At 54.2% G+C, this 24,694-nt stretch overlaps 1 protein-coding gene and 1 long non-coding RNA gene across 4 annotated transcripts; both read right to left on the minus strand.

The window, feature by feature from the left end:
* Nucleotides 1-1,079: 1,079 nt before the first annotated feature.
* Nucleotides 1,080-8,870, minus strand: TMEM18 (transmembrane protein 18). Of its 3 annotated transcripts, XR_013814636.1 has the most exons (6): nucleotides 5,342-8,862; nucleotides 4,175-4,295; nucleotides 3,307-3,361; nucleotides 2,711-2,804; nucleotides 2,220-2,628; nucleotides 1,080-1,415 (listed from the first exon to the last, which is right to left on the minus strand). XR_013814636.1 is itself a non-coding variant. In XM_079792123.1 (5 exons), exons 1-5 carry the CDS (start codon nucleotides 5,558-5,560, stop codon nucleotides 2,533-2,535), a joined length of 582 nt encoding a protein of 193 aa, XP_079648249.1. In that variant the 5' UTR covers nucleotides 5,561-8,870; the 3' UTR covers nucleotides 1,080-2,532. The 3 variants fall into 3 exon arrangements, 2 of the variants coding, with proteins under 2 accessions (XP_079648249.1, XP_079648248.1); XM_079792123.1 differs by having other exon boundaries at nucleotides 1,080-2,628; nucleotides 4,175-4,292; nucleotides 5,342-8,870; XM_079792122.1 differs by having other exon boundaries at nucleotides 1,080-2,628.
* Nucleotides 8,871-11,132: 2,262 nt separating this feature from the next.
* On the minus strand, nucleotides 11,133-11,658 carry LOC307111906. Its single transcript, XR_013814637.1, has 3 exons — nucleotides 11,539-11,658; nucleotides 11,442-11,486; nucleotides 11,133-11,356 (listed from the first exon to the last, which is right to left on the minus strand). It is a non-coding gene; the product is annotated as an uncharacterized lncRNA (long non-coding RNA).
* Nucleotides 11,659-24,694: the final 13,036 nt, after the last annotated feature.

The raw sequence follows: 24,694 nt of genomic DNA on the forward strand, positions 1-24,694 counted from the left end.
ACAAGTGGAAGGAAAGGCTTTGCAGGCCTTACAGGGATTTCGTGCAAAACGATAAGGAAACTCCGTAGGATGTCAACGGAGGCCCCTGGGACCACGAGCGGCTGCTGAGCAGCAGAGCCTTGGGGAGGAGGGGCTGCTGGTCTGTGACCCGGAGCAGCCACAGGGCAGGGCCCAGCCCTCTTCCGGGAGGGGCGGCCACTGGGCCCGGGGCGGGCAGGCTGTGGCCTCGGACAGCAGGTCCTCCTGACGTGGAGATGCTGCTAGGTCTGAAGCAGGTGAAAGACACACCAGCGGGACGTGAGGTCACGGAAGTGTTTTCTTTGGAAACTGGAGCTTGGGCGCCACCTACCGTTCATGTCTTGGAAACTGGTTTCCTCAGTGGGGATATTGGGGCACAGACCCCACCTGATTTAGTTTCTGAAGTTGAATCTTGGGGAAATCCCAAATGATACGTGCGATTTTCTTCGGCTTTGGCATTATTCAGCTCACTGGTCGCCGTCCTGAAAAGCTGCGTCCTGCCTGTCGGAGTCTGAGGTGGCGGTCTGTGCCCGAACACGGGACCCCTACAACAGCAGGAGCCGCGAGAAACAGCCTGTGACCTGGGGCCCTTGCCTCTAACTCCTGCTATTCCTACTGATGATGCGGCCAGAACACCCTCCTCTATCGCAGTGACAAACAGCACAGGGTCCTGCCACCTCCCTGCCTACTCTTCTGGTTCCCGTTGGAGCCAATAGACAGGGAGTCAGGGGAGGGAGAGGGCGGGACCCTTTGCAGCCACACTCTCACCTGGCTCCCCTCACCCTGGGGCCAGGGGAAAGGGCGAAGTCCCAGGAGTCTTAGTCCCTGCGCTCAGGGCAGATTCCAGGGAGTGAACATCTCATCTACCTCTCCCCTGGCACCTGGTCTCTGGTCCCCAGCCCAACTCAAGCCGGTATCAGCTTCACTACAAAAGGAAGTGCAGTGTGGATGGAGGCTGAATGTTACGCTACAAAAAAATAACAGGACAAAATTCCACAAATGGCTACTAAACATATTTCAAAACTGTGAATCCTTATATTACATGCCAAGTATAAATTGAGTTTTTTAAAAAATACATCTTTATTGATGTCAGAGAGGAAGGGAGAGAAACATCAATGAGAGAATCATTGATCGGCTGCCTCCTGCACGCCCCCCACTAGGGATTGAGCCCAAAACCCAGGCCTGTGCCCTGACCGGGAATCAAGCTGTAATGAAGCAGCAAAGGAGCCCTGGTCTGCTTCGTCCTAGGACAGAGCCCGGCGTTCCCAGGGCCCGGCCTCATGGGAGGGTCCAGGACGCTGAGATGTAAATCCTTGTCAGGACCTCACTTCCCGGGTCTTGTTCAAGGTTCCTCTTCGTTTCTGCCTCGGCACTTCCGTCATTTTGGGTCAGGTCATCTGGGGGTGATGGAGGATGCTTAGCGGTGGCCTGGGGCCCACCCCTCATGACCACTCAGTGTCACACATCTGGGGCCATACTGTGCTGGGAGCGAACCAGGGGGCCCGGGAAAGTGGTGACACGTGATGGTGCTCAGGCGTGTGAATCAGTCTGCTGTTTTATGTGGAGTTAACACTAATCACAGACACGCTGGGAACTGCTTAGCTCAGCGATGTCTGTTCACAGTGTAACCGGAGGCTGCAGGTCCAGGACACAGCCCACAGGTGTTTGCTTTTTCGCCTGGTAGGATGTGTTCTACAGCGTGGGCGGCTGCTGTGTGTTGGTTTTTTGTTTCAAATCCTCGTGTGTGACGTGAGTGACACTGTTCTGAAGGGCACCTGCTGTCAATCACCCAGGCACTCAGCGGCTGGCGGCACCGCAGGGGACTTATCCCCACGGAGCGTGTGGAGAGGGGCCGAGACGTGTGGACACTTAGCTTCATACCAGGGGCTTGTGAGGACTCGCGTGTCCGGTCTGGGCAGGGCCACGGTGCTGATCTCAAAGGCAGCCCCGAAGACCCCGGGGCCTCAGCAGTGGCCGCGGCCTCGCTACTCTCTGCCGGTGGAGGAAGCCGGGCAGTGGCCTGCGAAGGAGAACCCTGACCCACCAACGCCTACGCCTTCGTCCCACCAGCATCGCGCTGTAGTGACAGGGACTTTCAGCTCACGCTGCAGCTGGGCCAGCTCACTCCTCCGAGGGCTGGCTCCAGAAAGGCCGACCTCCACCCGCCACAGGGGGCTTCGTGCCGGAGCCTCGTGACCCACCTGTCACTGGTCAGAGCGTGTCCAGTCACTGGCGACTGAGATGATATCCTGGGTGCTATGACTTGTGAGGGATTATGATTACACATCGTAAATCCTGCAGGAACCCCAGGCCAAGTAACCAAATGGCAAAGACAACCTGAGTCTGAGCACAATTAGCTGCAGACAAAACAGCATCGCGAGGAAAACCATCTTTACAAACGACAGTGGCTGCTGGAACGGGCCTGCCACACCAGCACTTAGTTCTTAAGACGGCAGCGGGAAAGCGCTCAGGAACGCGGCGGGACAGCTCCAGGAACGCGGCAGCTGCTGCGCACTACTCCTCCTTCCTCCTCTTCCTCCTCTCCTTCACCTTCTGCTGCAGGGCCTTGAGGTCGGCCATCACAGTCAGCGTCTTCCGGACCCACATGATCTGAAAGCAGGAGTTTGGAGAGCGCTCACACTGGGGACACGTACAGAGGGAAAGCGAGGACACAGCAGTGGTAAGTACGCACCACAATGATCATGGCGTTGAGGAGCAATGGTGCCGAAAAGACCAGTGAAATGAACATCCCCCTCGAATCGAAATACTGGTATTTCGAAAACGACCTGTTTTAAGAAAAATTTAAAAATCACTTGGAGTAGCGAAACAATGTTTTAAATGCTATTCCCTACTTAGTGTGAGGCTTCTGGAGATCTTAGGTCACGAAGGCAGAACCTGTCCCCCCTCACCCCCCATGAGGGCACCGGCCCTCGAGGCCTTCATGGTCAGACCCTGACGTTGCGGGGGAGGCGGAGCTGAGGCCCAGACACTGGACACAGTGGTCCCGGGAGGGGAGAGGCTTCAGCGTGCTCTCCCCTCGGCCCACGCACACCCAGCTCCATCACCCCACTTCCTTACTCTGACGCTAACATCACTTTCAACAGCCCCTGACCTCTCTCTCCCTCAAGGTCATGACCAGCACCACCGAGTCTTCAGCTGGCACCGCCAGTGAGAATCGTAAGGAGCGCTTCTCAGCCTAAACCTGTCCGAGCGGGGGCTGCTGTGATGCATGTGGGTGCTCTTTCCAAAAAGCAGAAGCCGGACAGCGACCCGCCCCGACCGGCTCACCTCCAGTTCATGGCGGCCACTTCATTGATGTACTCAGCACAATAGACCAAGGTTACTGCAAGAGAAACCGCGTTAGAACCTGCGTGACTGACCACTCGTCATGTGGAAACACATCCTCTACAGGTGCATGTTCAGTGTAAACACACAAGACAGCAAGAGTTTGAGGGAAATGGCATTTCTCCTTTAGATATAATGTAAGACAACAATTATAAAACTGAACGTCAGGACACCCAGTTTACCCAAAGGAAACCAGGTCCACACACGTCAGTCTCCACGTCTCAGTGAAACACGCAGAGCGGTCAGCAACACGCAGCCACGAGAATCCAGTCTTCTGCCTGAAAACCAAGAGCCGCCGTCCTGGCTATTTGCCCAATTTCCTACATGTCCCAGGCACCGGTCAGGCCCACGGGCCGCTGGGCAGCAGGGCCTAGAGCCGTGGAGCTGGTCCTCGGGATTCCGACAACAAGGGCCGCCCTGTGAGCAGCAGCACTGGGGGCCAAGCCAGGGCAGCAGGAACCCAGCCGCAGGGACGCTGCTTTGTGCACCAGTCTGCACCCTCCCTGCCAGAGCGAGCAGACGGTGCTCGCCCACGGAGAAAAACTTGTAAAGAATCAGCATCTCACTAACCCTAACCCGTCTTGTGTAACTGGTACTGACCCCTTCCCTGGTAAGGTAGGTGCTCGGTGGATTCCTTTCAAATACAATATCCACAAATTTACTTTATCTCTAGAATTCCCAAGAGAGAAATCAGGGCGAGCCCCGAGACTAAGAGTAGAGCCTAAGACAGGAGGGCGGGGTCTCGGGAACACACTACATGCTGAGAACACGCTGCACAGGTGCATCACGCAGCTCTGTCCATTCCACTCACCGAGGCACAGGAAGTGCCCGACCTGCAGTTTGTACCGCCGGGAGGACACACACGTGAGCAGCAGGCAGAGCGCGTGGAAGACGACCAGGCCGAGGAGCCAGGGCTCCGTCCAGTCTGTCTGCTGTGGACACACCATTGGACACTCGTCAACATCGGCTCCCTCGGGGGCCCAGCCTCAGGTCCCCAGGGTCAGTGGGGAGTCAATGGCTCCTCACTCCTGAGTACTTACTTCTGGGGCTACTGAGCAAGGCGCCCAGAGAGGCCGTGACCCCCGGCTCACAGAAGAGGGGGAGGAGAGGGAAGGGAAGGAGGGAACCAGGAACCCTCCATGGCTACCAGGGCCCCCGGGGTCTGAAGAGGAATTCGGGGTCTAATGCTGGAGCACAGAGGGGCGGCCTCCCCAACTTGCCCTCGGGTTTGTGGCGCTGTCACACTATGAGGTGAGTGGAACCTAAGGGCCATTGTCCCAGGAGGGAGGAGGAAGTCAGTGGCTTGTTCAGATGCATTTGGTTACTCCCCCTCAGAACCCCTATTTCAAGCCCCTAAACTAGTACTTTAAGGCCTTGAGAAATCTGAGCCATCCCTACTGGCAAGACTCCATTTTCCTTCTGCCCTACACGCAGCCTGCACACAGTGCTGCGAGCCCAGGTCTGCTCAGCTTCACGGGGGGCAGGTCCTCCGCCCACGGTCAGATGCCCCTTGTGCTCAGATCCAGGCCCTGCCCTGACCCGGCCCCATGGGACTCAGAGCCTGAAGCCTCAGGCCTAGTGTGGCCGCCCCCCCGCACGCCGGGCCCCGCAGGACCATGCAGCGGGGCAGGTAAGCTGGCCGCGAGCTATGTCCATCCACTCGCGTTCGAGGGCCCAGAGCGAGGGACACGGGGAGGGGGGCGGGGCACACTTCCCGGAGGCAGGGAGCTGGGAGGGAGCAGCACCGCGCCACTCCGCCCGCCACCCGGCCCCGCCCCAAGCCCCGCCCCAAGCTCCGCCTCGCACTGCGCAGGCCCCGTCCACACTGCGCAGGCCCCGCCCCGGAAGCTCCACCAACCCCCCCTCCCACGCTCAGGCCCCGCCCCCAACGCCCGGGCCGGTGCCGTGGCGGCCATGGCGGACGATGGGAAGTCCGGGGCAGCTCCCACCGCCAGCACCGAACTGGCCGCAAAGTTACCGTGATGACGGCGGGAATGCTGTCGGGGAAGGAGGTGACAGAGAAGGCGGACGGCATCGCGCCCAGAAACACCCGCCCTCGCCACCGCCGTGAGGCTGCTCCCGCCCGACTACCGGTAGGTGTGCCTCTAGCGTCGCCTCTCCCGGCGTCTCGCGTGTCGCGAGACCTGCGGCGTCGGAAGTGGGCGGGCGACCCTGTGAACGCGGCCCGAGCGCACATCTCGCGGTATTTCGTGGTGGTGACAGGAATACCGGTACCAGCCGGGCCCGGAGAGCGTCACCGTCTGTCCCGAGTGCCCTCCCAACGGGACGCCGGGCGGGGGCGCCGGGCAGCGCGCAGATCCGGCCGAGCTCGCCGGGCCGCCAGGACGTCCTCGGCGGCCTCCCACCGAGCGGGGGCGCGGCGGCGGGCTGCCCGGGGTGCCCCCGATGTGAAGTCCAGGGCAGGTCACGGCGAAGCACCGAGAGCCCTGCGAGTTTATGGCACTTTTCCCGGGAGAAAGGGAGGTGGGTCGGGCTGCCCCCTCCGGACCCCGGACCCCCGCCCATCTCTTGTCTTCCCGCCCAAACGCAGACACCGCGGTCCTCTGGTCTGACAGCCAGGCTCCCGCTTGCCCTCCTAAGGCTTTGACGGGATGAAGACGGGCGGGCGCACCGGTCACGTGCTCTCGGGTGGAGAGAGCCCCGGGTTCTCTGTTCGTGTGGCCTCCCGTTGGGTATTGTTTAGGGTTCCGCCGGCTTCCTCCCCCTGCCTCACGGCCTTCTCTGCCCTCTCGCTCTGTCATCGCGGCTGCCCCTTTGAGTTCAGTGTCCACCTAATTTTCGATAATAGATTTTTTCCTTTTCCCAAAGTCAGGCACACAGTGTTGCCTACACCGGAGTGGAAAGATCCGGAAAGATCCAAAATGATCCCGCACGTGCAACCTAGAGTGTGTTTAACACAAAGCTGACATTCTTGTTCTCGTCCTACATCCGCCCCCGGAGGTGACACTACCCCTCCTGCAGGCGACCCCAGTCCCGGGCGCGGTGCTGCGGCCCGGGGAGAGCCGGTGAGCGCCAGCGGGGGTCAGGTGAGCGCCAGGGGGCGGGCGGCTATGGGCTCACAGCTGGGCCGCAGTTTAACGGAGGCGCCAGCAGGTGGCAGCACGAGGCCGTACCAGGTCCCGCGCTGTAGGAACCGGTCCACCTTTTCCATGATGTTTGCAACAAAATGAGTTTTCATATATTCATACCTGTTGAACTGAGAGGTTTTAGTCAACACCATTTAATTTTAGGCAAGAAAATTGTACACCATGGAATAGCTAAATGTGTTATTTTAGGGGTTCTTTATTAGATTGCCTTTAAAAAAATTACTTTAAAATGTGCTTGTGAGAAATCCATAATCATGGGTAATAAAAGCTTTAGAGATAAAACCCAACAAATTTAATACCTCATTTCCAATTCATTTTTTCAATATTCTATCAGTTTGGCCCTAGCTGGTTTGGCTCAGTGGATAGAGCGTCGGCCTGTGGACTGAAGGGTCCCGGGTTTGATTCCAGTCAAGGGCACTTGCCTGGATTGCAGGCTTGATCCCCAGTAGGGGGCGTGCAGTAGGCAGCTGGTCCATGATTCTCTCTCATCATTAATATTTCTCCCTCCCTCTCTCTCTGAAATCAGTAAAAATCTGTCAGTGCATCTCTACCTTTGTGCTCACAGAGGCATTTGTGACTGCATGGCCACACTGTGCTGTGCCTATTTGGTGGATTTATGGTTCTGCCGGTCTGATCTGAGCCTCTCCAGGGCATTAGTCATGTGTTATCTGTGGAAACATTTGCAGTGTGAATGAACTGATGAGTCTGTCCTGACAGCTCATCTAGTAACTAGTGACGAAGATGTTGTGGGGTTTTATCTATCCTATATAATAAAAGACTAATATGCAAATTCTCCCCTCAACTGGGAGTTCAACTGCTCCCTATGACGTGCGCTGACCACCAGGGGGCGGCCTGGAACATGACGGGTGTCAGCGACGCAGTGTTGGCAGTGGGCGGCAGTGGTGACGCTGCCGGTCCCAGTGGGCCCCAACAAGAGCGGGACCGAGGCGGGATAGTGGAGCAGATGAGCGGGCAGTGCCAGGCCAAGGCGGATGTGAGCGGGGGCCCAATCGCCCCACCGATCGCCCCACAGACAGTGATTGGTGGCAGCGGCAGGGTACCCGGCCCCGACCAATCACCCACAGGTGGGATGGTGGAGCAGGTGAAGGGGCGACATCAGGCCATGGCAGGGTGCCAGGTGGGCTGCGGGACTGCGAGGCTGGGAGTGCGAGCTGGGGCCCGATCCCTGCAGGCCACCCTGAGGGACCCCACCCGTGCACGAATTCATACATCAGGCCTCTAGTCTATATATATAAAAGCCCGAACGACTGGTTGCTATGACACGCACTGACCACCAGGGGGCAGACACAACACAGAAGCTGCTGTTTGGTGGCCAGTGCGCTCCCACGGCGGGAGCGTCTCTCAGCTGACCCACGGGTGCCTGACGCAGGGCAGTGATGCGAGCCTCTCCCAATCAGGACTCACTGGGTGCGAGCCCGCGGCAGGCACAGTGGGGCCAGGATGAGCAGGAACCGGTTTTGGCCCAATCCCTGCAGGCCATGCCAAGGGACCCCACCGGTGTACGAATCCATTCACCAGGCCTCTAGTATTTGTATAGAGACCCCGAGGACAACACATAATCACATGCTGTGACTGCAAAACTTTCTGTTAGTAGACAAGGCCTTTCCTGCAAAAGGAGAAAGAAGAGTTCAGGAAACAAGTGCAGTCCGTCTTCTTCGGGGGCATCGATCAGTAACGATATGTTATTAGGGGAAGAGGTGAGCACAGGGGCTGAAGACAGCTCCCAGCACGTGTTTGGAAGGCGGGCTCTGGGAAAACGAATTTTAGATGAGGGAAACCTGGATTTGAACATGAACGATTTCCCTCTCAGCAGCGTGGCCTGGGGGTTGGTTATTATTTTTTAATTACCCAAGTCTTAGTTTATTGTGTGTAAAAGTGGCTAATAATGCCTTTCTGATGGGTGGGTTCTAGGATTTGTGATAATATGCCCCAAAGGCCGTGCTTTGTGCCGAGTGAATGCTTTTGCTTAATAAATGATAACTATTACTACTTCTGTAATGTCCCAACCCAACTCTCCCCAGGCCCTCTTCTTTTTCATGCACAGACAACATTCCTTCTGCTTCCCACTCAGTCCTGCACACGGTAGAAGTGTGCGTCAGCCGTGTATAGCCGCACAGCGCTTTTATTTCCGTCTGGGAGGTGTCATTATAGCCCATCTGCTTTTTGCTCTGCATTGCACATTGAATATTGCGTCTTGAAAAGGCTTAAAGGCCAGAAACATTTTGTCTGAGAGTCTACAGCTGATTCAGGCCCAATCAGTGTGGCTGTGCAATTCAAATTACTTTTCCTAATATGGATGTTTCTGCTCTATTAAACCAGCTGTTTACACAAGTCTTTTCTGAAGCTGGAGGTTGCGTTTGCCTAATAAGTAGATCTTTTATGGAAGATGTAAATTTCTTGATTTTTTAACTTGCCAGGTTCAGGTTTCTCTTTCTGTAAAGGAGTCAGACACGCACAGGACACGGTTCTGTCTGAGGAAACCGTCTTCTTTCAGAGTCCCAAGGAAAGCATCCAAGAGACCCACGCGAGGGGGCGTGGCATGGCAAGGGTAGAAGGCTGGCCCTGAGTGCGCAGTGTCTCACCTCTGTCCCACCGTCGAAAAAGTCCAGCCTCCTCTTCATCAAGTATGTTCCTATTGTGTTTCTATCAGGCGATTTTTTTTCACTACAAGCTCTTTAATATAACTTAATAATTACCTTTACCAAGATTGTCTAACACTGAACAACATAGGCATGAGGTTAAGAAATTCTCTTGATTTAAGAATTACTCTGTCCAATAGAACTTAATCTAATAATCTGACATGATCATCATCGGATCTAACAGTTGGTCCTGGCAATTAGAAGTTAGCCATCAAAATAGTAAGAGTTGGTGTGCAGTTTCGGAAGGAAGAAATAAACTGTCTTTGCCCACAGAAGGTATGCCTGTATATGTAGAAATGTCAAAGACTCAAGAACAACAGTCTCCCGGAACTGACATGGCTACAGCATGGGCTGCAGGGCTCACACCTAATGCACAAAAGCCATCACTTTCCTACACACCAGCCGGGAACCACTGAAATCTGAAATTAACTACCCAGTGCCATGGGCATAAGCACCCCCTTCCAGAGGCCCCCTGCTTGGCGTTGGGCAGGGGCGGGAGGGAAATTTGGAACCTGAATCCGGCAGCTGCCCAGGTTCACTGATCAGCCGCACTGCTTCCTTTTTAGAAAATTAAAGCCATAGCTCATGGCCGCGCGGGCAGGGAGTGATGAGCTCTCCGCGTCACAGGCTTGAGCTTTTGAAGGGAAAAAAACTTGCAGAACGAGAAACAAGCGTTTCCTCGTGAATAGGAAGGAGCCTTAGGACTCATCAGGAATGAAGCAGGGCCCTAGGGTTTATTGAGCATTTCCTGTCGGCTTTATCTCCACTTGGAAAATGCATTACAGAACCCGAACCCGCTGCGGTGAGTTATGAGATGAGACTTCTCATGTCCTGTGCATCCTGCTGTCTCCCCCACAGGCTGACAGCGTGAGTGACTGTGGATGCGTCACGTGGGCAGGACGAGGAGCAGCTGTCTCCCCACCGGGACTCACTGGTGTGGGGTCCAGACCAGGGCTCCCTCCCTCCTGAGCGCCCTGTGGCCAGGAGTTCGACTCTGACACCTGATGGAGGAAGGACAACCCCGTTTCTCCACAAGGTGAGCATCGAAGGGGCAGTTGGGTGGGCAGATGGACCGTACAAATAGTTCAGATGGTTAAGCACAGGACTAAGCACACCAACCTCTCAGCTACACTGCAGAACATACACAGGAACAATTTTAAAAAAAGAAAGAATGAGTCTGGCCTGTGTGGCTCAGGTTGAGCGTCAACCAATGAACAGGAAGTCATGATTCAATTCCCTGTCAGGACACAGGCGGGGTTGTGGGCTTGATCCCCAGTAGAGGGCGTGCAGGAGGCAGCCGATCCATGATTCTCTCTCATCGTTGATGTTTCTCTCTCTTCCTCTCCCTTCCTCTCTGAAATCAATAAAAATATTTTTTTAAAAAACAAAACAATTACTGCTAAATGGTTTTTCTTTTTAATCTAACTTGTGATGAGTACATGTAATTTTGGAAGGCATAGAATGATGTGGTAGAAATAGGTCTTTTACTATTGATAGTGAAAATACAGTGACTATTTTAATACCTATCCTAATAGTTTTGCAAAAGATGAGAATTTTTCACAGTCACCGGTGCGTGGCATCTAATTATGAAATAGAAGCAGGATTTGGGGGGCTCCGGGTTAAACTCCCCCCGTGTCCTCACTCGAGTTTGCTGAAACTTGTTCCCGAGGACCCAGAAGCAGCCAGGCTGGGACCGTCCAAAGTCGGGGCGAGCCCATGCGCGCTGCCGAGGACGGTGGGGCGCCCCAAAGTCAGCCCGGAGGAGGGCCTGGGAGGGGGCGCCGAGTCCAGCGGAGCCGCAGCTCCCCCAAAGCGGAGCTAGCCCACCGCCCACAGGCCTCCAGGCTCCCCAGACCCGGCCCTGCGCGCCCCTCCGCCCGGGACGGTGGGCGGGGCTCGTGATGGGGGCGGGGCTAGGGGCGGAGTCACTGTTGGGGCGGGGCTGGCGGGCGGGGAGCAGTGCTCTGGGCCCCCTCCCGCCGGGAGCAGCCGAGCGGGAGCCGGAGCCGAGTGGGACGCGGACGCTGCGCCCGTGGGGCCCCGGGCTGAGCTGCCCGGCCCAGAGTGCGGGCCCCGCCGCGTGGGCGGTGATGAGCGGCGATAAACCCACAACCCCGGCCGCCTCCCGCGGGCCCCGAGCCTCCTGCTGGTGCCCGTACCGGTGAGTGAGGCCTCCGCGCCCCCTCCCCGCCTCTCCTGACATGGGGCCCCTTTTTCTCCCCGCGCCTCCTCCTCACCCGAGCCCCCTCCTCACCCGAGCCTCCTCCTCACCTGAGCCTCCTCCTCACCCGAGCCTCCTCCTCACCTGAGCCCCCTCCTCACCTCAGTCCCCTCCTCACCTGAGCCCCCTCCTCACCTGAGCCCCCTCCTCACCTGGAGCCTCCTCCTCACCCGAGCCTCCTCCTCACCTGGAGCCCCCCACCCCGCGCTCCTCCCTCACCGTCTCCTCCTGCCGCCCCTTCCGTCTCTGGGAGGCTCGAGCCGCTGGTCTCGGCAGGGATCCTGGGCCCGTGGCCCCCTCCGCCCCCGGGAAGCCCAGGGGAGGCCTGTGGTTTGCGGTTTCCTGTCCTGAAGGGCTGGTGCCAAGCGCAGGGCTTGGGCTTTGCGGGCCTGGGCCCCCGCCTGGCGGGAGGGTGCGGAGGGGCCACCTGGAGGGTCGCGGGCCTTCCCAGCCAGAACTCGGGCTCCTAACACCGCCTCTGCGTCTCTTTGGCCGTCCCCCTGCCCCCCATTTTTAAATAACCGAACTTGAGTGGGGAAGAGCCGAGATGCTGCCTCAAACACAATGAAAAGTTGCTGGAAACGGTCAAGTAGCCACCCACAGCCCGTGTCCTGGAAGCAGTTAGGAAAGAACCGAGTTCCTGGGCCGCTGGTGGACTGACCCCCCCCCCCCCCACCCCGACCCCGTGGGGCCCGTGGGCAGACCCCAGGTCCCTGAGTGACCGTGCGACGGAGAAATGTTCAGACCTCAGCAGGTGGGGAGCTTTTTATAAATTACTGTTTGTCACGATGCTTCTCAGCTAGGTGTAGACCTCTCTCCCTCTCTCTCTCTCTCTCTCTCTCTCTCTCTCTCTCTCTCTCACACACACACACACACACACACACACCTGTGCACAGGTGGTGCCTCTTCCATCCATTGCCCACTTGGCGTCTTGGCACAAATCTTGACCTAAATCTCGTGTAAAGCCCGCGTCTGCCTCTTGAAGTGCTTTGCGGCGTGGGCCCCGCGGCTGCAGGCGGCTCACCTGGAGGGCGTCGTCATCGGAAGCAGCTGGCTGCCGAGGGAGCAGAGCCCGCGGTCACGGTCACGGTCACGGTCACGGGCGGCAGAAAGCCTGCCTGGGAGTTGGAAAGGGTGCCCTCCAGGCCAGGAAATGCACCTGAGCTCAGTCTTGCTTGTCATCCTAGTGCTCACAGCGGGGAGGTACAGCGGGTTTATCCGGCGGCGGAATGAACCCAGCGGGTGAGTTGTCGGCAGTCACTCAGTTTTTCACAAAGAAATAAACTGCAAGGCGCCACTAAGCACGCTGCGTGCGCGACTGTGGATTCCGTGGGCGCCGGCTCTGGAGCGCGCCGCCAGGTGGCGCTGGTCGCCAGTCGGCTGCAGGAAGAGGTTCCTGCTGCTTTGCGGTTTTTTTATTTTTGTTTTTAAATTTTTCTTAATTTATTTCCTGTAGCCTGCAGTCTTTCTTTCTTTTTTCTTTTTTTAAATATATGTATATGTATATATTTAATTATTTAAAGTTTTACATATGTCTCTTTCTCCCATTGACCTCTCCCCGCCGGCTCCCTCCCCCCAGCACATGCCCCACCCCCTTACTGTCTGTGTCCATTGGTTATGCGTGTATACGTGTGTACAAGTCCTTTGGTTGATCTCTTACTCTCCCTTCCCACTCCCTCCCCTCTGAAGTTTGACCGTCTGTCCAATGCTTCTAAGTCTCCGGATCTATTTTTGTTCATCAGTTTATGTTGTTCATTATATTCCACATATGAGTGAGATCATGTGATATTTATCTTTCTCCAGACTGGTTTATTTCGCTTAGCATAATGCTCTCCAGGTCCCTCCATGCTGTTGCAAATAGTGAGAGTTCTTTCTTTTTACAGCAGCGTAGTATTCCATTGTGTAGATGCACCACAGTTTTTAACCCACTCATCTGCTGATGGGCACTTGGGCTGTTTCCAGATCTTAGCTGTGGTGAATGGTGCTGCTATGAACATAGGAGAGCCTTGATTGTATGATACAACCTGAGTGACCTGTATTTGCAAGGAAGTTTTGTCAGCATCGGACACCAAGGATTAGAATAACGACACAGAGCATGGGGAGAGCAAGAATAATTTTGTTTTCAGAAATACTGGGTGCTCAATGGGCCGCCCTTGAACTCCAGTGGATGGGAAGGTTAAGGTTCCTACTGATTTAAAACGAATCTGTTAAGTAGCCTGTTTGCACATCCGTCTTTAAAACCATGAACTTCTGTAGCATACAGTCACAGCTTAAGGAGCTGGTGGAAAATGGCCCTGTATATCGACGCCCTATGACCCTCTATGGCTGTTCATTTGTACTTGAGTGATTGGAGTCTGGACTCACTTTCTTATTAGTCACTATCCATGACATCATTGAATTTGCATAGTCATGTGATCATTCCAGTTAAGAAAGAGAACTTAGCTCTTCTAATTAGAAAAGTGATATAAAAGAAAGTTGTTTAAAACCCGTTATATTTCTAGTCATAAATATTTTTTTCTGAAGCCAAAAATACAACACATTCTTTATGATGACTGCTTGTTTGAATAATGGGAATTTGGCCAAATTCAAATGTCTCTTGTTCGGTACAGGAATGTCTCCCCCCCCCCCCCCCCCCTTGGGTGGCTGTTCCCTGTTCCACACTGTTGCTAAGTTAAGGGAGCGCATACACCCGTGTGCCTGTCCGTCTGTGTTCCTGTGGTGGAGCCCCCTGGTGGAGAGCCGTCCCTGCAGTGTGCTGCCTTTATGTTGGGTTTGTACTGAGAGCTCATGTTGTGATTTTGACTAAGAGCTGCTTCCGTGGAAGAGGCCAGAAGCTTAAAGGGCCTGAGGCAGGGGTGTGCTGTCCTGGGTGAGGGCGTGCCAGGCCGTTCTCCGTGTGCGGTTGTAGGAGACACTCCCTGGTCTCGGGCGACTTACTGTGTGGGAGCGTGTGAGCACGGAACCGCCTCAGGAGGCTGTCTGTTGGTCTTACGCTTTGGGGACACGTTTCTCGTCCTTGCTGACTCGTCTTTGATTTCAGTGGTGGGATTTCTGGATGCACACACACCTGCACACACCCACACACACACACCTGCACACACTTGCACACACATCTGCATGCACAAACACACCTGCACACACGCATCCACACATACCTGCATGCACACTTACACACACACCTGCACACACATCTGGATGCACACACACACACACCTGCACGCACTCACACACACTCACCTGCCTCCTCTCCTGTGTCCGGGGCTGGAGTGACCCAAGCTACGGAGGAGAGGCATGGCTGGCGGGTGGCCACGTGCTCCTGGTGCTCACAACCACGCCTTCCGCTTGGTCCTTCCTGCAGGAGCCGAGTTCCCGGTCCTCACGGCCGTCCTGCACTGCGTCCACGCCTTCCTCGTGGCCAAGGTTGCCTCCCTGGACCCCGGCTTTGCGGGCAGCCCAAGCCTCAGGAGAAAGCCCCTGGGGGCAGCTGACGCGCTCTGTCAAGGACGAGAATTGAATTATTTTCTTAAGAGACGAACCTTTGCTGCCAGCATTGCACTCTGTGGTTTTAAACGAGCCTACGGTGTGACACCATCAAGTCCTTCCCGTCTCCTGCCATGGGCATCCTTGTTAGAGGGATCGTCCCACAGGGCGCAGGCACGGCTGTGGCTGGGCCCCGGCCTGTGAGTCGCCACATCCCTGCATCCCTCCGGGCCCTGCGAAGGGTGAGCCCCCACGCACCTCGTTCCTCACTGGCCACACCCGGGTTTCCTGCCACGGAGTGACGGAGGACCGAGCACCCCGTTTCCCTCTCCCTGGAGAGGAAGTGCTTCCTGGTGTGAGGGGTCCCCTCCCCTGTGCCCAGGAGGAGGTGGAGCCAGGGGTGAGCTGGGCTATGAGCAGCAGGACTATGGGGATGGGAGTCAATTTTCGTTTCAAACATGACAAATGAGTTACAAGGTCATTAAATAGTGCGTCATTTAAAGGTTAACTTTATTATTATTTTTTTGTTGTTGTTAATCCTCACTGGAGAACATTTTTATTTTATTTTATTTTTAAATATAGTTATGATTTCAGAGAGGAAGGGAGAGGGAGAGAAACATCAATGAGGAGAGAGAATCATTGATTGACTGCCTCCTGCAGGCCCCTCCTCGGGGGATCGGGGCATGTGCCCTGATCAGGAATTGAACCCGGGACCCTTCAGTCCGCAGGCGGATGCTCTATCCACTGAGCCACACGGGCCAGGGCTTTCCATTGATTTTAGAAAGAGTGGAAGGGAGGGGGAGACAGAGAGAAACATCGATGTGAGAGAAACACATCCATTGGTTGCCTCCTGCATGTGCCCAACCGTGGCTGGGGATAGAACCTGCAACCCCGGTACGTGCCCTCGACCAGAATCGAACCCGAGACCCTTGGGTGCACAGGCCGGCGCTCTAACCACTGAGCACCCCAGCCAGGGCCAAGGTTCATTTTCTCCATCTTCCCAGTTGGTGGATCAGCCTGCACGTTGGATGGTGCTTTTACTTCTCGGAAGCTCCGCTGTCTGCCTTGTTCCCCAAAGCACCTCCACGGACGCTTCTGCGGTCTCTTCAGGGCGCGAACTGCACACACCCACAGTGGTGTCAGAGCGGTGAGCTCAGAACTCCGTTCAAGGCTGCGAGTTCAGGAGCATAAAACCGTCTGGGGAGGGCGGGGTGACGGGGGGGTGGGGGTGCCGGGGCTCCTGCTCCTGTGGGGAGGCCGCCTGCTACATACCTGGGCGCTGGTGATGTTTCGGGGTGATCCTAGTTCCTGCACCCCCCCCCCCCCCGTTTATTTATCACATCACATGTTTACTGCTAATGGTTTTATGGTTGAAAACACATCCTCCTTTTGAGAAGATGTCTTACATCTATTTTATATATAAAACTCCCGTCTACATTTTAAGAGCGTCCGTGGACGGCTCTGACACGAATGGGGTATTTAAAGTGAATTCTCTTTTTATTTTTTTAAAATATGTTTTTATTGATTTCAGAGAGGAAGGGAGAGGGAGAGAGAGAGAGAAACATCAATGATGAGAGAGAATCATGGTTTGGCTGCCTCCTGCATACCCCTCACTGGGAATCGAGCCCACACCCAGGCATGTGCCCTGGCGGGGAGTCGAACCCGGGACCCTTCAGTCCGCAGACTGACGCTCTATCCACTGAGCACACCAGCCAGGCTGGGAGATGTATTTGTATGTGGCGGTGACCAAACAGAAAAGGCTGAGTTAGGGTGGGAAAAGGGTGTATTTTCTTTGCACCCAATAGTAAGTGCAGACACAGGAAGACTTAAGAGGTCCCCGTGCCCACCCCGGGGCGCCCTGGGGTGCTGAAGCCGGTGGTGTCCAGGCGCCCGCCCCCCAGGACCTCGGGGGTCTGACCCGGTCACGCCTTCACGGTGTGACTTCTCCGCCCGGAGAGCGGGTCCAAGTTCGTCGTGGGCTCAGTTCCGATTCTACACGGCGGAGCCGGCACGTGGTTGGCGGTCAGCACCGGCTCCGGACCCGGTGGGCGTAGAGAGGAGAGGCGGGACTTTGCGGAAAGGTCGGTGGGACCCTGTGCTCCTCACGGCACTGCAGACACAAGGCCTGTCTAATGGAGGCCGCGCTCACGCCGTGGTCCTCCGAGAGGCTGCCTGACATTGGCGAACACCCTCAGGCTCATCGTTATGGCCCAAGGGTGCTCTGTCTGTGGTCACGTGGCCCCGCCCCCTTGTTCACAGGCCCACTTCCGCCTGTTCACGTGGCCACGCCCACACATTCACATGCCCACTCCCTCCTGCTGGTGCAGCCACACCCCGTGTTCACATGACCATGTTAATGTAGAGAACATTCAAACCTGAAAGAATGTTTGTGCGTTTATTTGATCCAAACTGTCGACAATCGCCAGGAAGCAGGATCTCAATGGATTGGGATAATGCTCTGGAGAATGTCGGCTTTTCACCTATTTTTATAAATTACAATCACAGGAGGGGCCGTGAGTTACCTGAAATGCCTGGGTGATAGATTGGGAGGCGGGAGGAAGAAGGGGGGTGGGACTCTGGGATTGGGTAAAAAGTAAAATGATAGACACGCACTTCCTTTAGGTGAGTGCGGAGAGTTAGCAGTCCACAATTAATACCAACGAAGAGACCCGTGGTCTCCGCAGAGCCAGTGCCTGCGCCCTGAGGGGTCTGGGAAAAGAAAAATTACTGTGACCTTCCAAGGGCGTTGTCGTAGAAGCAGAAAGACCACAGGCTCAGCTACGGCTAAGAAGATGCCGGCCTAGGATGGACAACAACCATCACTGCTTTCAGGTGACGTTTCCCTGGTCATTTCAGACCATCCTCTGTGGTTACTTTAGGTCTCGGAGTTTGCAAAGCCACTACGCAGGCCTCCCCTGAGCTGCAGGTTAGGATGTGGCCCCTTTGTGTCCGCGCAGCGTTCAGCCCCTTACCTGAGAGCTCGGGTGACACCCCAGCTGGATCAGGACGTAGGACGGACGGACTGTGCGTAGTTGGTAGAGTAGATGGCTGTGGAGAACAGGCCTCATCCGGGGGGAAACGGACAACGTCTCTGATGCGCCGATTATTTCACGTAGAAACTAAAGTCACCTTACGTACACTCACACAGCGTCACGGCCTGCCAGCTTCTCCGCTCGAGGCCCACGGCCTCTCAGCCCTGGTGCCACCTGCTGACGCTGTGGGATCCAGTCGGCGAGTCCGGTCCGGAAGCCACGTCTCCTTTCCTCCCGACCTCGGGCTGCTCCCAGGGCCTTCACACACTCGCTTGTTCTGTTTTGCCCAGGATTTATAGTTGTTGTTTTAAATTGTTTTCTGTCCGCCCTGTTTGTTATTTTTCTTTCTCATGCCCCCTCCCCTTGGGCAACCGTCTCCACATCCATGAGCCTGTTTCTGTTTTGTTGCTTCATCATTGTCTTCTTTTGTTTTTTAGATTCAACCAACGTATAAGGGAAATCATGTGGCATTTGTCTAAGTCCGTCCGTGTTATTGAAGAGGGTAAGACTTCCTTCTTTTTTTATTGCTGTGTAATACCCCAGTGTACCTAAGTACCACCTCTTTATCCACTCATCTGTCGATGGACACCTGGGCCGCTTCCCTGTCTTGGCTGCTGTAGCTGAGGCTGCAATGAACGTCGGGGTGCACGTACCTGTTTGAATGAGGGTTCCCGTTGTCTTTGGATAAATACCCAGCAGTGGAATGACGTAGCATATGGCACCTCCACGCTGCTTTCCACAGTGTCTGGGCCAAATGCACTCCCACCAGCAGGGCACAAGGGCCCCCTTCTCTCCACAGCCTCGCCTGCACTGTCGTCTGCTGGTGATCGATGGCGGCCGTTCTGACCGGTACGAGGGGTGCCTCACTGAGGTTTTCATGGCCAGCGCTCTGGTGATGAGTGCCGTGGAGCATCTTTTCATGTGTCTCTCGGCATCTGTGTGTCCTCCTCGGTGGTACTTCTATTCAGATGCTCAGCCCGTCTTTCTTGATGAAATGCAGATAAAGGAGGACAAGTCACTTTTCTAAAGCTGGCTAACCCTGGGTGGACAGTATCGAAGATATTACATTCAAATAAGAATTTACTGAGCAGGGGGAGGAGGGTGGATGGAGGTGGAAAAGGGTGTAGGGGGGATAAATGGTGATGGAAAAAGTAAAATAAGGAAAAAGTATATAGTTTACCTTTTAAAAATATATATATATATATATATTTTTTATTGATTTTTTACAGAGAGGAAGGGAGAGGGATAGAGTTAGGAACACCGATGAGAGAGAAACATCCATCAACTGCCTCCTGCACACCCCCCACTGGGGATATACCCACAACCAAGGTACATGCCCTTGACCGGAATCGAACCTGGGACCTTTCAGTCCACAGGCTGACGCTCTATCCACTGAGCCAAACCGGTTAGGGCATACCTTTTTTTAAAAGAAGAATTTACTGAGCAGGAATCCTGCGTGCCATGGGCCTGGGTGTGGGACCTCAGGGCTGAATGAGTTAAGCCCTGACCAGCATCCTATCAAATGCCACCAGCGCCTCTCGGATTTCGGAGTGCAGACTGCAAACCGTGCTCCGGGAAGCAGCCAAATGTGGACAGATCTGTGCTCACTCACCTGGGCCCCTGGTTTCTGGGAAGAGACGGAATGTTCTGGAACACAGTGGTGGTATTACAAAAAGGAGAGGTTGTTGTTTTGTTTTCTCATTTTGCAAGTAGATCAAACCAGCACAGAGCGTCACGGGCACTTGGCTTCAGTGAGCCTGTGAGTGGCTCTCGCGGTCGGAAGCCTCTGGAAGCTTCCAGCGCGGCTGACCGACTGCGTGGATTTAGGCGGTGTCGGCTCCCGCGTGGCTCTTAGCTGTGCTCCTGCTAGTCACCCCGCCACGGGACTGTCACCCCCAGGAATGGACACCCCACCCGTGGGAGGCTTTGCCACCCCAGCACCCTCTGGGTGATGTTCTAGATGGACTCACTTTAAACAAGTCTCCCGAGGGCTTTACTTCTACCACCAAACTCACCGGCAGACATGGCATTGTGTTAGCTCAGAAACACCCAAACCTGGGAAGAATCTGTGTGAGTTTATTTGTGCCAAACTACCCACAGTTGCCAGGAAGCAGGATCTCAGCGGACTGAGATAAAACCCCGAGAATGGAGGTTTTTCACCTTGTTTTATAATTTACAACCAGAGGAGGAGCTCTAAGGCGGTTCCATGAAATCCATGGGTGATGGATGAGGGAAAAGAAAAGCAGGGAAACCTCTGGGAGTGGGCAGAGAGTAAAATGATAGGCACTTTTTAAAAATATATCTTTATTGATTTCAGAGAGGAAGAGAGAGATAGAAACATCAATGATGAAAGAGAATCATCGATCAGCTGCCTCCTGCACGTCCACCACTGGGGATCAAGCCCACAACCCAGGCCTGTGACCTTGACCAGAATCGAACCTGGGACCCTTCAGTCCCCAGGCCAACGCTCTATCCACTGAGCCAAACCGGCCAGGGCGACTCCTTTTCTAATTATTCATGATGGAGTCGTACAGGCACAGTCTAAGAGGGCCCCTAAGAGGAGGTCACTGCAGGTAGCCCGCTGATGGGAGGAATTTTGGGGCCACGTTCGTCCACTCCAGGGGCAGCCTGCGAATAAAACACTCGAGATGGCAAATGCTGGTCACCGCCGAGGAGAAAGACAGCTGCACAACCTCCGTGTCCGCCCGGCGGGGTGAGCCATCCCTGCCGTGGCCACCTGGCCCAGCCCGGACCCACCTTCATGTTTATTTCCGTCCTTCTTACGGCAGCCGACCCTCTTACGGTTAGAAAACTTAGCTTTGAAATGTTATTAAACATTGGCGGGTGTCTCCTGGGTCACAGAAAATGCACGGAGCTGTAACCAGCAATTACTTAAACACCAAAGGTATTTGCTGCTCTCTGTGCATGTGCCTCAGAAATTCTATTATGATGTGAGAATCCCTCCAAGCTGAGCAACGGAAATGTAATTTCCTTCCCGTCTTGGGGAGACTGATGTGGACTCTCACTGTGGGGAGTTTATTCAGTTAATTTCATCAGTGAGAATTGAATGAGCCCCATGTAGCGTTTTCTTCATGTCTTGGCAAATCAATCATTAATGACTAAGCCTAAAGGAGATATTTTTAAAATGCCTTTTATCTTTTACCAAAAAAAAAAAAAAAAAAGATGGCTTTCTTTATATATATATTATTGATGTTTTACAGAGAGGAAGGGAGAGGGAGTTAGAAACATCGATGAGAGAGAAACATCGATCAGCTGCCTCCTGCACACCCCCTACTGGGGATGTGCCTGCAACCAAGGTACATGCCCTTGACTGGAATCAAACCTGGGACCCTTGGGTCCACAGGCCAACGCTCTATCCACTGAGCCAAACCAGTTAGGGCAATAGATGGCTTTCTAATCATGTGCCCTTGTGGGGGGAAATTCAAGCAATAGAAGCATCGTGTAGGGTGCCCTGCAGGGAGCCGAGGTGTCCTGTCAGCAGTGTTCTCTCTCCCTTTCTTTATCCCTCCCTCCCTCCCTCCACCCACCCATCTATCCATCTAACTCTCTATCCATCCATAATCCACCATCCATTCACCCACTCACCCACCCACCCATCCACTCACCCATCCATCCACTCACCCATCCCTCCCTCCATCCACCCATCCATCCATCCACTCACCCATCCATCCACTCACCCATCCCTCCCTCCCTCCCTCCATCAACCCATCCATCTACCCACCCTCCCATCTACCCAGCCACTTACAAACATGTTTGGTTGCTGATATTTGCCAGGCTTTTCTTGGACAGAACAAGAAACAAAACGGACACATCTTGGAGGCTTCCTGCTGCTGCGTCAGCCAGAAGCCTGTCCTCTCCCGATCACTCCCCGCTCACGCTCTCCCCCGATTGTCCTCCTCGTCGGTTCAGATCGTCAGGCACCTGAGTCCGGGTTCCCGAGGCTCATGCCCGGGACCCTACGGGAGGAGGCATATCACCTGGAGGAAGTGACTTGGGTGCCTGCCTTCCTGAGTACACGGCACCGTCCGTAAACCCAGGGAGACCCCGGCCTCAGGTTCACACCCGTCCAGCGCCGAGCTCGGCCCTGAAGAGGCATTCACTGGCATGTGTCGAACCCGAGACTAAATCTACCTGGACTGTGTTCTAAATCAGGCCTTGGTTTTTAGACTCTTAACTGTCACCACAAAACCCCAAACTACCTAGAAAGAACATGTATTCTCTCAAACTGAGATTTGCTCAAATCAACATTAAATATACAGTTTTTGTTCTGTTTTGTTCCCTGGGGCCTTTGTCCCATGTCAGCACGGACAAACACGTCCAGAGAGAAGTCCCCGTCAGCGAAGGATTTCCAGTCCCAGGGCCCCACGGACCCAGCGCGGCCGGGCCGGGCCTTGTGGGGAAGCGATGTCAGGCCCGACTGGACGCTGTGGGATATTCGCTCTGAACGTTGAGAAAAGGCGTGTGACCGGGCTTTCACGTTGGGCTTTCAGACGCGCACGCCTGGGCCTGTCACAGACGGGACCGCGGGCGGTGCCTGGTGTGTGCTCCTCAAATAGCCACAACGTTCTCTTTATTTCCTGTTTCCAGCAGGGCTTTCCTTTTAATCCTCCCGTTTCCTCTTCCAGCTCATCCCTGCGATGTGGTCACAGTACAGGCCTCTCAGGAAGTCCCATGGTGCTTCGGTCCTGTCTCACCAGACCTGGTGCTCTCAGCACACGAGACCGAAGCGAGGACCTCAGATCCCGGAACGAGCCTGTGAGCGCAGAGCCCGCCTGGCACCGCTAACACATCGTCCCCACGCAATTTACCTTCATGAAAGGCGGTTTGCTGTGGTCCGACCCCCAGGTGTCGCCCTGAGGTGAATTGCCTGAATCTTTTTGTGTGTGTGTGTCTTTCTTTCACGTCTTTTTTTATTTTTAATTTAATAAATCTTTATTGTTCAGATTATTACAATTGTTCCTCATTTTTCCCCACATAGCTCCCCTCCACCCGGTTCCCACCCCACCCTCTGCCCTTACCCCATCCCCCACTGTCCTCATCCATAGGTGTACGATTTTTGTCCAGTCTCTTCCCACACCCCCCACACCCCTTTCCCCCCAAGAATTGTCAGTCCACTCCCTTTCTATGCCCCTGATTCTATTATATTCACCAGTTATTCTTTTCATCTGATTTTTTATTCACTTGTTGATAGACATGTATTTGTTGTTCATAATTTTTATCTTTACCTTTTTCTTCTTCTTTCTCTTCTTAATACCTTTCAGCATTTCATAAAATACTGGTTTGGTGGTGATGAACTCCTTTAGCTTTTTCTTATATGTGAAGCTCTTTATCTGACCTTCAATTCTGAATGATAGCTTTGCTGGGTAGAGTAATCTTGGTTGTAGGTTCTTGCTATTCATCACTTTGAATATTTATTGCCACTCCCGTCTGGCCTGCATAGTTTCTGATCAGAAATCAGCTGACAATCGTATGGGTGCTTCCTTGTAGGTAATTAACTGTTTTTCTCTTGCTGCTTTTAATATTCTCTCTTTGTCTTTTGCTCTTGGCATTTTAATTATGATGTGTCTTGGTGTGGTCCTCTTTGGATTCCTTTTGTTTGTGGTTCTGTGCACTTCCTGGACTTGTAAGTCTATTTCTTTCACCAGGTGGGGGAAGTTTTCAGTCATTATTTCTTCAAATAGGTTTTCAGTATCTTGCTCTCTCTCTCTGGCACCCCCATAATTCGGATGTTGGTACGCTTGAAGTTGTCCCAGAGGCTCCTTACACTATCTTCAAATTTTTGGATTCTTTTTTCTTTTCTGGTTGAGTGTTTTTTGCTTCTTTGTATTTCAAATCTTTGACTTGATTCTTGCATTCCTCTAGTCTGCTGTTAGGTCTCTGTATAATATTTTTTATTTCAGTCAGTGTATGTTTAATTTCTAGTTGGTCCTTTTTCATATCCTCGAGGGTCTCGCTAAATTTATCGTCCTTTTCTAGGAAATTCTTGAAAAACCTTATAACCGTGGTTTTGAACTCTATATCCAGTCGTTTGCTTTCCTCCATTTCTTTCATTTGTGATCTGATTCTTTGTCTCTGCATTTTGGCTGCTTCCCTGAGTTGATAGAGTGGCTTTGTGTGCTAGGTGTCCTATAGGGCCCAGTGGCTCAGCCTCCCCAGTTACCTGAGGTGGACACTCTTGGTGCACCCCTTTGTGAGCTGTGTGCACAGCGTTGTTGTAGTTAAGCCTTGATTGTTGTTGGTATCACTGGGAGGAATTGACCTCCAGGCCAATTGGCTGTGAGGATCAATTGTGCCTATGCTGGGAGAACTTCTGTGCTGGAGACACCCTTATGAGTCAAGACTTGCAAAATTGCAAAAGCCTCTGTGCTCAGCTTGGATGGGGTGGAGTTTCAGCAGACAACCTTGGTTTCCCGTCAGCCCTGCCCTATGAGGCCCCTGGGTCTCAGTGTCTCTCGGTAATCGCTGCAAGCACCTCTGAGAGAAAGCCGCCCTTGTGTTTCACCCGATGCCAGACAGTCCAGTTTCTCCCCGAATGAGTTGGGGTTCCCGGAAACTTGCCCGGAACTGGAGTTCAGTGCAGTCGGGAGCTTCCATCTCCCTCCCGCTTTAGAAAGCCAGCCGCCTGTGCACTCAGCAGTCAGTCCTCTCTGTGCACACGTGCCTCCGGACCTCTGCCTTCCACAGCTCCCGAGTCTCAGTGTGCTTTCTCTTTTCCTGACAGTCCAGATTCCCCCCGAATGAGTCTGGTTTCCCAGAGACTCGCCTGGGACTGGAGTTCAGTGCAGTCGGGAGCTTCCGTCTCCCTCCCGC

The sequence above is a fragment of the Cnephaeus nilssonii genome, assembly GCF_951640355.1.
Source record: "Cnephaeus nilssonii genome assembly, chromosome: 15".
NCBI classification, from domain to species: Eukaryota; Metazoa; Chordata; class Mammalia; order Chiroptera; family Vespertilionidae; genus Cnephaeus; species Cnephaeus nilssonii.

What these genes read in the sequence shown, in the direction of transcription:
- TMEM18 (XM_079792122.1), bottom strand. Translation starts at nt 5,560, where the DNA reads ATGTGCGCTCGGGCCGCGTTCACAGGGTCGCCCGCCCACTTCCGACGC. An exon ending in GTGGCCGCCATGAACTGGAG is followed by an intron (nt 2,805 to 3,306) that starts GTGAGCCGGTCG and finishes TTCTTAAAACAG; the next exon opens with GTCGTTTTCGAAATACCAGT. An exon ending in TCAACGCCATGATCATTGTG is followed by an intron (nt 2,629 to 2,710) that starts GTGCGTACTTAC and finishes TCCTGCTTTCAG; the next exon opens with ATCATGTGGGTCCGGAAGAC.